This window comes from Helianthus annuus, chromosome 4 (assembly GCF_002127325.2).
Source record: "Helianthus annuus cultivar XRQ/B chromosome 4, HanXRQr2.0-SUNRISE, whole genome shotgun sequence".
Lineage (NCBI taxonomy): Eukaryota > Viridiplantae > Streptophyta > Magnoliopsida > Asterales > Asteraceae > Helianthus > Helianthus annuus.
The window spans coordinates 38,357,596-38,372,364 of NC_035436.2; the positions used below are offsets into that span (position 1 = coordinate 38,357,596).

The 14,769-nt window shown below is 38.9% G+C and overlaps 1 protein-coding gene across 1 annotated transcript; it reads left to right on the plus strand.

Annotated features, from left to right (window-relative positions):
* The first annotated feature begins 11,997 nt into the window (after positions 1–11,997).
* LOC110933233 (MAP7 domain-containing protein 1-like) lies at positions 11,998–13,542 on the plus strand. The gene is made up of 3 exons (XM_022176464.1): positions 11,998–12,504; positions 12,553–13,039; positions 13,181–13,542. The coding sequence occupies exons 1-3, from the start codon at positions 11,998–12,000 to the stop codon at positions 13,540–13,542; spliced, it is 1,356 nt and encodes a 451-aa protein (XP_022032156.1).
* Positions 13,543–14,769: the final 1,227 nt, after the last annotated feature.

Consider the following 14,769-nt stretch of genomic DNA (forward strand, 5'->3'; position numbering starts at 1 on the left):
GGTTCCACCAACGACGAGTTATGCAAAGAGTTTGAAGTTGTGATGAAGAAGAAATTTGAAATGAGTTCGATGGGGGTGTTAGTGCACTGCATCTGTTGATTCCGTCTAGGTGTCTAGGATCAAGTCTTATATCATATTGTATAGCATAGGGCTCGAAATACGAGAAAACGGAAGTCTGTATAGGTGTTAGGGTGTTGGATCGCTTATATGGTCATAGAGAGCATGGACCGCTTTTGTGGCAGTCTTGGGTCGCTTATAAGGACAATGCTGAACCGCTCATGTGTCACATGATCACATGAGCGGTCCAGAACTCCTATATATAGCCTATGAGCGATTCAGTTGGTAGAGGTCTTGTTTTCCACGCCGAAGCTCTGCCGGTGTGATGTTTGAGCTGTAAAACGTTTATATTCAATACAAAAGAGAGTTAGAATGAAGAACGTGCTATTTCTACTTGCTTTTCTTATAATTCCGCATCTGAAACGCAAGAGCAAACCTCTGAACGACTCGGTTGGGTCAGCACACGATCCTACAGGTGGTATCAGAGCCACGGAGGAGGTTTTCTACAGAATTTAGCCGGTTTTCAGTGTTGTTTCTTACTTCTACACCTTCTTTTCTCATTTCAAGAAGATTTCACGGTCAAAAATCGTTCAAACTCTCACAGACTGTTCATCATAGTACCGAGACAAACCCTTGGGAGTTTTAGACCGAAATTCAGCTTAAAAACTATTCAAAACTTGTTCGAAAAGTGGACCGCGTTTATGACGTCACCTTGACTCGCTCAAAAATTTGATGTTTGAATCGCTCATTTGGACAGAATTGTGTTGAATCGCTCGAAATGAATTTGATGAACCGCTCGAAAGTATTATTTTGAACCGCTCGTGTGAATCTTTGTGAATCGCTCCAAATTTCACTGTCTGAACCGCTTATTCAGACATATCTGGAACCGCTTGAAAATCTAAGTCTTGAACCGCTCGAAATCAAATTCCGGAATCGCTCATTAGTCTGTCTTTGGACCGCTCATAGATTGTGTTCTGGATCGCTCGAGTGACATTGTTTCTGGATCGCTTATCTGATCGTTGTTAAACCGCTTATTTGTCTGTTATCTTGAAATCCGTACCTAGTCAACATGAGTTCTGAATTCTTCAACGCGTTTGCTACACCGAGTACTCCAGCCGCAATTGCTCAAGCCATGAGTATTGAAAACGAAACAGGAACCACCCAGAAACCCCCGAAACTGATGAGTATTGAAGAATACTACGGGTGGAAAGATCGCTTTGAAAACTGGGTTCAGGCAAATCATCTCAGATCGTGGGAGTGCATACTGGAAAAGTACACACTGCCTAAAACAGAATTGCAAGTTACTAAACAAATATCTGAATTCTCAGAACAAGAACGTGCAATGTACAGAGCAGAGAAAATGATGATCAGTTTGTTACAGCAGGCGATTAAAGAAGATATATTCATTCTGCTACAACACGACAAAACTGCGAAGTCAATTTGGGATGCTCTTAAAGCAAAATTCGAGGGTAGTGATAGTATGATCAAAAGCAAGAAGGCATTGCTTAAAAAAGAATTTGATTTGCTTAGCAGTTTGCCAGGAGAGGATACTAAAAAGCTAATTGAGAGATACTGCCATTTAGTGCGTTCGTTATCGATGTTGGGAGTTGAAAAAGGTCGGGAGGAATGGGTTGATAAGTTGGCTGACGCGTTACCTCAGAAAGAGTGGGGAACGTATTTGATGATACTGAAAAACACGGGTGTTTATGAGAAACTTACAATTGGTCAGTTTATTGAGAAAATTGAGAGTCAGGATCTTGAACAGCAAAAGATCGCGAGGATGAATAATCCTAGTGGTCAACAAGATGTTAAAATGTACTATAAATGTAGTATTCCGGTTTCTGAAGATGAAAGAAGTCCGAAAATTCAAACCGCTTTCAGTGCTGGTGATTCATCTGAGAAAGCTGATCAGGGTTCAAACAAGAGCAGCAGCGGGTTTTCATCGTTTCCGAGTGTGAATCCGAAAGAGACTAACACAGGTTTTCAGTCTCAGAGTACAAAAACCGGAAATGGATACATAATTCAGTGCAACATAGCTCTCAACCTTCAAGAAGGTCAAAGCTTCTCTGAAGACACTGCTAAAGACCACATGGCACTTCTGGGTTCAGTTCTATTATCCTATGAAGGTCTTGTTGCTGGTAGAATCGGAAATCCTATGCTCACTAAAGAGGATTACGATCAGATAGACGCTGAGGAAATGGAACTTATGGATATCAAATGGTGTCTTGCAAGTGTTCTTCGTCGGGCTGAGAAATTCAAAACCATTACCGGGAGAAATGACTTTCTTGATGCACATGTTTCTACTTTGGGTTTTGACAAATCTAAAGTTACTTGTTTTCGATGCAGGGAGAAGGGCCATTTCAAGCGGGAGTGCAAAGGAAGAGAAGCTAGCGGAGCACAGAATCCATTTGGGAAAGATGATTACTACCGCAAAGCTATCTATCAGCAAGTTGGTCAATCCCAGGAACCTCAGACAGCTCACGGAAGAAAAATTGAAGATTCCAAAAGAGCATGTGTTGTAGATTTCAGCTGGAGTGACTACATATCATCTGAAGCCACTGCAGAACGCATTATCGATCAAGATGATGAGAAACTACCAGAGGGTTTTAGTTGGGACATGTTTGTAGATGAAAAGGGAGGTTTTAAAGCTTTCATTGCAAAGATCGTCCGAGAGCCAAATTTGTTTGCTACTTGGATGAGATCTATTGGAGAGAATGTGTCAAGTGGAGATGAAAAATCTGTGTCGTCTGATAATAGTTCAGATAGTACTGATGGAATCTTAGAACACTCTGGAGATGTTTCAGATAGTTCAGATGAAATTGTACAAGATGAAACTGTGCAAGAACAGGATGTTGTTTTTGACAAAACACCATCAGATTCTGATGGATCAGATGGTGATACTGATAAGTCTGTACATTTTGATCGTTCACCTGATTTAAGCAGCAGTGATGATGAGGAAGAGAAACATATAAATATTGCAAAATCTCAATTGTCTCCTAATAGTTTTCATTTCTATTTTGCAGAAAAAATGGAGAAACTAACGGAGGAACGAGCTGAAAAAGATAAACAATCTGAAACTGAAGGTGAATTTCAGAATGTTGAAAATGTTGCTGAGAAGATTACTGAAAAGGTGATCGAAGTGGAAAAGGTGATCGAAGTGGAAAAGGTGATAGAAGTCGAGAAAGTGGTAGAAGTTGTGAAAACAGTCGAAGTTGAAAAAATTGTTGAAGTCATCAAGCCCTGTGAGAAGTGTTTGGAAGCTTGCAAAGAATGTGCAACAAAAGATGACATCATAGTTGAGTACGAGAAAAAGAAAGAGCAGTTATTGTTTAATCTCAATTATGTGAAGGAATCGTACGACGTGTTGAACAAAACAGTAACTGGTCTCCAAAAGACAAACACAGAAAGAGAACAGGCGATGACGATGATGAATGCAACTTTAATGTCGAAGCAAAAAGCTATAAATTTCTACATTGAAGAAAGTGCCAAATGGAAGCAAGAGTTGGAGAAAGAAAAGATTGAAAATGAGAGGATTAGGAGGTTATTGTTGAGCTATTCTACCTCTGATTATGTTATTGATCGAGTTTACCCAACTGTTGCAGGAATGGAAGCTTTTCAAGCAGAGAAGCCGAAAGAAAAAAAAGATTGTGGTAAGAAACCGACCGTTAGCTATAACAAGTGTCCGCCTCCAATTTGGGATGGGTATTCACCTAGGAAACCAAATGAGGAACAACTTGCAAAAGCAGTCAATATACAGCTTAAAACCGACACAACTGACGTTTTACCAGAAAATATTGATGTGACGTTTACCTCGTCCGATACTGATCATAAGTCTGTTCTAATAAAAAAGGTGGTCGATCAGGTGTTGGATACTGATGAGGAGACAGAGTCAAAATCTGAGTCTGGAGGGTCAAAGTCGTCAGTCAACAGTCAAAATTCGTCAGTTAAACAGTCTTATAGTAAAGAGTTTTTGTTATCAAAGGCAGATTTGGATGATGAAACCTTCGAAGTTGTTTATACTTTGAATGATTCTGACAAATTATTTTACAACAAAGAATTTCCAATTTTAAGTGTTAAAACGAATCTAATCGACAAAACTTTTAAACTAATAGAGGTTAACATTCCTGAGTTAAAAGTTTTAAAAAATTTTGAAAAACCTAAAAAATATACGTCCAGAGTTCAACAACGTTTAAACAAGAAAAAGGGTTACAATTCTGGTTCTGGTTTTCAAAAGAAACCTAACCAAAATTGTAGCTATAAAAGGAAAGGTTTAGGTTTTATTCCACCAGAAAATGATAAAAATATGAAAAATTCTAAAACAAAATTTGAATTTGTGTCAGGTGGAAGCTCAGACGAGGAACAACAGAAACCATTCTGGAGACAGTCCAACAAAGAGTTTCTTGCTGAGAAAAAGAAAAATGGAGATGAGATTTGTTATCAAAGAGAGACTCGTACCTGTTACAGATGCAATGAAATCGGTCACATTGCATGGAACTGTACACGGAATGCTAAAGCAAAACAGGGAGTGTCTCAGAAGTTGAAAGAGAAAGTTGTTGATGTTGAACCACCGACTGAAAAACTTAGAATGTTTGAGAATTCAAAATTCGAGGTTGGTGAATGTTCACAAAAGAACAAGTATGAGAAGAAAGGAAAAGACAACCAAGTGTGGGTTGCGAAGAAAGGTGAAGTGGTCGTTGGCGATGAATCTGGTTCCACAAAGCCAGAAGAGCCACAGGTTGAGAAGAAAATTTTAGTAAATGATGAGGAGTTTCCATCATTGAAGTTTGAGGAAGTAAAGAAGAAAGTGGGAAAAACTGAGATTTCGAATCAGTTCTACAAAGAAAAGAATGATTTTGATGTCGAAAAAACATTCAACGGGAATGTTAAGAAGATATTTGGAAAAATGTTGAGTGGGAGAGCAAAGGGGGTTAAAGATTTTTACGCTACAAAAAGGGCTACATACAACCCGACTGCTCAGGAGTTGAAATCCATCAAGTCTGAGAAGACTTGGATGGATGTTTGTTTTCCATGATAGTCTTAGGACTACGCCGGAGATCCCAAGTTTATATCATGGATCATGAATCGGCATCTTTCTAGTATTTGAGAAGTTTGAATGTTTGTGTTTGATGCTTGAATGTTTTTGTTTACAGGTTGAAGGACTATGCCGGAGCTTCCAGATTGGTAAGTGCGAAGCAGGAATCAGCATTCTGGTTGAAAAATGGTAATGTAGAGGTCACATTCCTACAAGTGGTAACCATTGTATCTACAAGTGGTAATCTTGATTTCACAAGTGGTATTTGTGGTTAAACTTTGAGATGTTTGTATTCTTTGAAGTATATTTACAAGTGGTTGTTATCAACACATATTCATTTTCCGGAAAAATCATTTTGATTAAAACAAACTTAAGTGTTTTGAAATCTAAATGAGAAAATGATTTGTGATAGGGGGAGTTCAGATTGTTTATGCCTAGTGAATGGCGATTTGATGTGATTCAATGTTGGTTGTCAAAGTTTCTGTATAGTTTGTTTTACTTTTTAAAATGTGTTTGCATTTTAGGGGGAGTAGGGAAATTTCAGAAAATCCAAAAACATTTGAAAATTAGAAAAAGCCAAAAACATGATAAAATTCAAAAATGAGTTTTGTTGCGAAAAAGAGGAAATGATAGTACATCAGTGGACTATCACGGCACGCTAAAGAAATGTAAAGTCTAAAAGGTGTTAAACAATCTTACTGCGGATGTGTCAGTAGATTTTCGCACATTTAGTAAATTGAAACGAGATATAAACCTAAAATCAAACTTGCTTAATTCGTGGGTAACTATTCTTGGAAATATAGGTAACCCCCGAAATCTTGTTTGAAAGGTCCCGTATTCTGAGATACTAGGTCTTTATACTCAGTGATATCTGGGGTATTATCCCGGGACTTCTGCTGTATGGAAGTACTGACCTAGTCCCCGGATAATACTTTCTGCATATGCTTAAAAAAAGCGCCGCCCTCAGCATGCTGATGAAACAATAAAATTGATAGTCGCTGCTGTTGTAATGCAAAAAGATCCTCTAAAGGGGACCCACCAAAGTCGAGCCGTCATCTCTCTGCTGAACGGAAGTTCTGACCTGAGCTCTCACGGTTTCACATCTAACCCCTTTACAGATATCATCTGTGGTATACTCACCTGTAAGACTGAATATTTGGGATCTGGATACAGGAGTATATTCAAGTGGAGTGATACACAATTAAGTTTAAGTTACTAAAACATTAAATATCGTATCTCGAATCGATTGAAATTTGTGTTGAGAATTTAAGAGGACAAACATACTGACAATCTAGGTAAATTGTTTAAAACTGAGAATGAAATCAAGCTTAACGGTGTTGTTGATTTGTTTCATAAACTGATATGATCCTCTTGCACGAACTCACAAAAATATTGTTTGTAAATAGTTTATCTCTGCATGTGGTGTCAACAAATGTCTCTCAGAAAATCCAAAAAGATTTTATGTGTGTTTTAGCATAAATTTTGAAAAATTCAAAAGGATTTTCGACAACTGATATTGGAAAACTGATTTTCAAAATTCCGTGTGCTAAACATGATGAGCAGTATTTGAGGGGGAGTGTTTGTGTAAATCTAAATGTTTTCAATAAATCTAACCTTCTTCAAGTAGTTCATCATAGATTGGTGAGAGAGAGTCTTGGATTGATGCACAGGTTGTTGATATGTGATAAATCTAGGAAATTTATTTCTGGGTTAAGATTGTGCAGGAATCAAGAGATCTGATCAAGAGAATTAAAGTGTTTTTAGAGCTAGGATATTTGATTCCCAAAAGCCTGTGTAGATCAGACAACGATCCTGAAGATGTTGCTGAAGATCAAAAGAATGCCAGCAAATCGAGAGGGGGAGTCTGTAGAATGAGAGAGAAAAGCTCGAAGACTGATCAAGACTGAAGATGTGAAGAAACAGCATGGTGTGACTCGATAGTCGACTCCATCAACATCTGAGGGGGAGTCTGTTAGTGCACTGCATCTGTTGATTCCGTCTAGGTGTCTAGGATCAAGTCTTATATCATATTGTATAGCATAGGGCTCGAAATACGAGAAAACGGAAGTCTGTATAGGTGTTAGGGTGTTGGATCGCTTATATGGTCATAGAGAGAATGGACCGCTTTTGTGGCAGTCTTGGGTCGCTTATAAGGACAATGCTGAACCGCTCATGTGTCACATGATCACATGAGCGGTCCAGAACTCCTATATATAGCCTATGAGCGATTCAGTTGGTAGAGGTCTTGTTTTCCACGCCGAAGCTCTGCCGGTGTGATGTTTGAGCTGTAAAACGTTTATATTCAATACAAAAGAGAGTTAGAAGGAAGAACGTGCTATTTCTACTTGCTTTTCTTATAATTCCGCATCTGAAACGCAAGAGCAAACCTCTGAACGACTCGGTTGGGTCAGCACACGATCCTACAGGGGGAGACGAAATTCTTCCTCGGGTTACAAGTTGAACAATTACCCGACGGAATTTTCATTCATCAATCGAAGTATGTAAAGGACGTGCTGGATAAGTTTGACATGACAGACTGCAGTCCTGCATCAACCCCTCTCGCACAAAATCATGGTATCTGTCCGGATGAACAAGGTGTGAATATGGATGAAACATTATACAGATCGATCATCGGATCGTTGATGTATCTTACAGCTTCCCGGCCCGACATCATGTATCCGACATGTTTGTGCGCTCGATATCAGTCAAACCCGAAGCAATCACACCTGACGATCGTCAAACGCATTTTACGGTATTTGAAGGGTTGCCCAAGCATCGGCTTGTGGTACCCTCGTTCGGGTGATTTTACATTATCTGGTTTTGCTGATTCAGACTTCGGTAGTTGCAAGCAGAATGCTAAGTCTACCACTGCTGGGTGCCAGTTCTTCGGAACTCGTCTTGTTACCTGGCAGTGCAAGAAGCAAACTGCAGTCGCGCTCTCAACTTGTGTGGCTGAGTACGTCTCAGCCTCTAGCTGTTGTTCTCAGATTCTCTGGATTCAACAGCAGATGCGCGATTTCGGTCTGCAATTCTTGGATACACCGATATTTGTGGACAATGAAGCGGCCATCAATGTTACGAAAAATCCGGTTCACCACTCAAAAACAAAACACATAGAAATCCGTCACCATTTTATTCGAGATTGTTACGAAAAGAAATTAATACGGATTGAACATGTGAGCACTGATGATCAGAAAGCTGATTTTTACACGAAACCGTTTGATAAAAAGAGATTTTATTATCTTTCAAGGTTAAATGGGTTAAAAAATCTGCAATCTGGGAGGGTTATCGAGTGTGAAGCCGAGCTGGGCGGCGATCTGACTTGAACTGTATCGAGTTGTCAACTTTTGTACAGTTGTATTTCCTGCTTTTCGTTAAAAATAAAAACACAAAAATATGTTTTAGTTTTAGGGGGAGATATTCGCAGAAAAATACAAAAACATGATAAAATCATAAAAATCCAAAAACATTAAAAAATGCAAAAAGAGCTGTGTAGTCTAGGGGAAATGATAGTACATCAGCTAGACAGGCACAGTACGCTAAAGATATGTAATGAAAAATGCAATTAAGCAGTCTCGCTAAAGATGTGCCGGTAGGTTCTTACAAAATTAGTAGATCGGTTTGGGATATAAACTAAATTTAACTTGCGTTTTCGTGGAGAACACCTCCAGGATATATAGGTAACCCCTGAAATCCTGTTTGAAAGGTCCCGTATTCTGAGATACTAGGTCTTTATACTCGGTGATATCTGGGGTATTATCCCGGGACTTCTGCTGTATGGAAATACTGACCTAGTCCCCGGATAATACTTTTTGCAAAAAGCTTTGAAACATAAGCTTCACCCTCAGCATGCTGATGAAACAATAAAATTGATAGTCGCTGCTGTTGAAATGCAAAAGATCCTCTAAAGGGGACCCACCGAAAAGTCAAGCTGTCATCTCTCTGCTGAACGGAAGTTCTGACCTGAGCTCTCACGGTTTCGCATTCACCCCCAACAAATATCAGCTGTGGTATATTCACCTGTAAGACTGAATACTGGGATCCGGATACGGGAGTATATACTGAGGTGGGAACACACGTTGACGTTTAAGTCTTTAAAACACTATATAACGTATCCCGAACAGATTGAAAATTTTGTGAGAATTTAAAGTGGATCTATATATCGACAATCAACGCGAATTGCTTAAATGTTTAAAATGAAATAAGCTTAACGGTGCTTGTGTTCTGTCGGAAGCTGTTATGATCCCTTAACACGCTCGAAAAAATAGTGTGTGTATATATTTGTGTTTGTACAGCTTTAAACCCAAAAAGATTTTCTTTTCTCATTTTAGTTTCGACAACTGATACTGGGGATTGGAAGTTCAAAGCCCGTGTGCAGATCATGTCGGTATTTGATGAGGTTTGGGTAAGCTGTGATTGCAAACAAAGATCTGGGATGATGTTTGAAAGATAAAATGTGCAAATGTTTTAAACGTAGAAAAGTTCATTAATTTGAATTGATTTTGAAACAAAAAGACAGAGTACTTCATAAAAATCGATCATCCAGGGCCATTAACTTGGACTTGGTAGATCATACAGTTGTCCAGGGTCATTAACTTGGATTTGGTCAACTGGGTGCCAGTGTGTGAAATCGAAAAAGTTGAAAAATGATTAAAAAAATGAATTTCTTGAAAAGTTAAGGGTGGATCGCTTTTATGACATTCTTGAACCGCCTTTTTATCAAATGGTCATTGTGAACCGCTTATAGGACATGACGAATAAGCGGTTCAGACACTCATATATAAGGGACATGGTCCGCTTATTCTGTCATTACCCTAAACCGCTTATACGACAATTGTCTCTGAGGCGATTCCACCTGTTTTATCGTGTTCATCAAGATTTCGTGCTGTTTTGACCTTGTTTTCACTTGTTCGTGTTAGATTACTACCTTTTACATCATGGGCAAGGTAAGCCATCTTTTAATTTCAGTTCTAAATGTGATAAATCATGTCAGTCGGCTTGTTTGTGTGAACGATTCATGTTTTAAGCCTGTTTGTGTGAAATGATTGTTGATTCAGTGTCGTATGATGATATTAGATGTAGTATTACATACTAATTGATGAAATTTGATCATTTGATAAGGGTTGTCGGCACTGAATGTGTTTAGATTTAGATCTAGGGTGTTTTAGGATATTTTAACAAAATTAAAGGACACTCTTAGGTTCGGAATTTTGTGTAGAATATGTTTGTAGCATCAATTTTAGGATTTAGAAATGTTTTACATATTTTGAGTATAGGGTCGCTTTTACGGTAAGTTTGTTCTGAACCGCTCTTAAAACATACTTTGAATCGCTCATGTGTCCTATCTTGAATCGCTCATAAGTCACACTCTAGGACCGCTTTTGTGTATTTGGTTGAACCACTCTTTTGTACATTCCAGGACCGCCTTTAAGACATATTAGGTTTGTATCGCTTATGTGACCAGGGGCGGATCGCTTTTTGTGTAAATATTATCTAGGATCGCTTTTTAGTCAAAAGATATGGATCGTCTTTAGGGTTGTACAGTTTATGAACCGCTTTTATGGATGAAATGAGTTTGGATCGCTTATCTGGGATCGCTTTTTGGTCAGTTTCAAAAGTTCAAAATTTTTTAAGTATTGATTTCTGTTGTTGTTATGCAGGCTTCTACGAATGTGTTGTTCGATCCAGTCCACAACAATTGTGCGGATTTAGATGTGGAGAAATATCCGCTGTTATCTGAATTCAGCAGTATTCTGAGTTATATGGATCGTATACCAGTAAAGAAAGCGATGACGGAACAGAGGCCATTGTATCGATCACATATCAGCAGATTCTGGAAAAGTGCAAAGTATGACGAGAAAAACAAGGTGATTTCAGCAGAAGTGGAAGTGAATGGAAAGATAGAGACTATACTAGTGACCGAAGCATTGGTTCGAGAAGTTATGGATTTCCCTGATGAAGCCAACTACCTAACTAGATTTCCTGAAAGAATGGTGAAGGGTTGCATGCTACGTTTGGGATACAGAAGCACGTTGAATACTAGAAACTACTTAAAGTCAAAATTTCAGAAATCATTCAAGTTTTTGATTCATTGTATTTTGATTTCCCTGAGTCACACAAAGGGAAGTTATGACCAGATGAGGGATTATCAAATGAATATGTTAACTGCATTAGTGTTGAACAAGAAATACAACTTCTCTCACATTATTTTTCATTATATGGTGGAGAATCTAGCATCAAATGTTAGAGTCTGGAGATATCCACGCTTTGTTCAAATGATGATTGATCGTGCTTATCCTGGTATTGACAAAGACATTAAGGATGATCTTCTTGTTCAAGAACATATGTCTAATATCTCGTTGAAGAACTTGGCCAAGTACCATCCTCATCATCCAGAGCCGGAGTTGGTGATTGAAAACTTCGGATTACTTAAAGATGCAAGTTATGTGGATCCTGATCCAGAAAGTCATCAAAACTGGAGAAATGAAGAAGAAATGAAAGAAGCATTGTATGCTGTGGAGTTGAAGATAATTCAGGGTTTCAAACCAACAAAGAATGAGTGGTATGTGAAGGAGTCTGGGCGCAGACGTAGACTTGTAACTCCTGTAGCTGAAGGTAAAGGTTCTTCTTCAAAGCCAAGAAAGAAACAAAAGAAGAAGGCTGAAACTGTGTTAGTTGATGAGTCTGAAGAAGAAGTTCCTGAGGTGAACATTGAAAAGAAACAAAAGGCAGCTAGTGTAGCACATATTGAAATTCATACAGAGTTGTTTACTGATAATGTTGACATTTCACAGGAGAAAGAGAAAGTGGTAGATGATGTTGAAGGCAACGATGTTGATAAAGACACTACTAGTTCTTCTAGTGGGTCTGTGTTTGAAATAGTTGATTCAAAAGAACGTGAAAGGCGAATGAGAGAGGAGGTAGAAAAGGAGAAGTTACTCAAAAAGAGGAAGAGAGAAGAGAAAGAAGATGCACCTTATGAACCTTCTCCAGAACATGTTTCTGCATCTCAATCTACTCCTAAGAGTAAAAAGAAAGCTGGAGGTAGAAAGAAGGCTACTCCAAAGATTAAAGTGTCAAAGCGCCCTCAAAAGATCATGCGAACACAATCTACATCTCCACGTCAACAAACACCTCCACATCAACCAACCCCTCCACAATCCCCAATACATCAATCTCCTCCTAGACAACCAACACCACAACACTCACCAAAACAACCTACCCCTCCATCACATTCAACACCACCCAGACAACCTACTCCACAACGACAACCATCTCCTCTGTTTCCGCCATCACCACCTCCACATCAACAATATTATTCTTCTCAAGATCTTTTTGGCACACCTCCAATTGCTCAAGCACAACTTGGTTCTTCAAGTAGAGGCCTTGCGATACCGCATGATAATCTGCTAGATGTTGATTTTGATTTTGCAAACAATTCTCAAGTCTTGAAGTTGGAAAAGAGAATTGATGAGGTGATAGCAGAAAACAAAAAGTTGGCAGATGAATGCAAAAAGATTGCTGATAGAGAAAAGTTTCTTGCTGGTAAGGTGCAGAGATTAGAAGGTGAAAACAAAGTGTTGGAACTGAAGATTGAAGTTGATCAGACGGAAATTGATGTTGTGAAACGAGTGTCTGAGTTAGAAGAGGAGAAGAGTCGTCGAGAAAGTGAAAACGAGTACTATAAGTTGAAGAATAAAGAGCTTATGGCTGCTAAAGCGTTGCATGAGCACAAGTTCTACATGCTGAATAGAGTTGTGGAATGCATGTTAGAAACAACAGTGGATCAGAAGTATGAAGAGTTGAAGTTAGAGGATCTTCGTGCTGAACGTAAAGCAGAAGTAGAAAGGCAAATGAAAGATAAAGGTAAAGCTGTTGAAGGAAGTTCTGTAATGACTATTGTGCCTTCAATGGTGATAGATAATCCAGTGCCTATATCCTCTGTTCCGGGTATAGTCGAAGAAGAAATTCAATCGCCAAAGTTAATTGGTGGCGAAGAAGAAGAGGATGATGAAGATGATGATGAGGAAGAGTTTGTTTATTCTGCAAGCAGTCACAGTTCGAAAGGTGATGATGATGATGACGCTGCAGGAGGTTCTGGTGTGAGAGTTACTGAGGCTTCAAAAGAAAAAGTCGTTGAAGATCTGCTAAACGATACAGTTAATGAAGAAAGTGGGGAAGCTGAGAGAAAGGGGGAGTCGAGTAAGAATCAGATTGTCAAACATCATGAACCGTTGTTCTTATGTCTAGATGTGTATAGGGAGATGTTAAATGATGTAAATCCCGAGAATCCAATTGATCTTGAAGCTGATCTGGAATCTTTTGATATCAATAAACAGAAAGATTACAAGTATAACTATGTTGAGGATGCAGATCAGTACGATAGGGTTGAAGTAGAGGATTGTTCTGATAATGAGGATGTCCCTGAAGATACATCAAAACTTCCGAGTTAATGGAGTTTTTCGCAGCAGAAAACAGAGAAGAGTTGCGTCAGAAAGTGACTGAAGCGGTGAATGAAAATGTGTTCGAGTGCTTGAGAAAAGAAGCTGAACAAGAAAGTCAATCAAATGTTGAGAAAGAAGATCATTCAAAATGGTTTAAAGACAATCATGAGAGAAAGTTCAAGAGGCCTTTGAAGTTTTTCCAACGTGATAGATCTATTTCTCTTGGTGATATCATCAGTTGGGGTTTTCTTCCTCAAGTCAACGCCTATGCAGTTAGAAGAGAATATGGTGTCCAATACTTTAAACGTTTATATGACATTATGTCATTACCATGGTGGGATGTCGATGAGTTATCTCGGGTGAGAACGTTGGAGTATCAGGTGAGACAGAATGATAAAGCAATGTGGGGATATATCAAGTACGAGACTCTAAGAGGTTATCTGAAATGGAAACCTCATCGTCCAAGACGGGTTGAAAGAGTAGATCCTGAAACTGGTGTAAGGGAAACTATTCTGAATGTAAAGCCTCCAACAACCATGACGACGATTCCTATGCCAGAAATGGAACAAGATTTTTACAAAGGGTTCATTGATTGGGTGTATAGCTGTCTTACAACTGAAGCTATCATTACATACAGAGCTGGTAGTGAGCTGAGATATATTCGTGTCTATGATCCGATGTGGCTGGTGAATTGATCGGCAAAAGACATCGAAAATGCTTGTTTATTCACAAGATTCGTTATAAAGCAGAAGATAAAGATCAAGCTCAACAGTTCCAACGCGTTGTATCACTGTGCTTTCAAAAAGGAATCAATTCCGAAAGCAAGTGGAAATCGTCTTGGTGGGCATTGGATGAAAAGATGAAGAAGAAAGCTAAACGTGAACGTGAACGTGAAAATCGTAGGATGGAAGAGAAAAGAGGAAAGTTTTTGAAGAAACAACAGGAAGAAGAGAAGGCAGAGAAGCGAAAGCGTGAAAAGATCAGAGTTGCATTAAGCAGGAAGCCTAAAGGGCGTGAAGAACATTACAAAGCTGCTATCTGAAGACCAATTTTCAAGACAAAGACTGCGGCTTCATCCAAGGGGGAGTTTGTTGGTGCATAATGTCTAAAGCCTGCGTCTTTGTGAAGTTAGATTAACGTATATGGTCTAGATAGGTTATTTTGTAATAGCTCAGGGGTTAAAAGTGTAATTCTATGAAAGTTATGTTGCTGGACCGCTTTTGTGACATTTGTCCA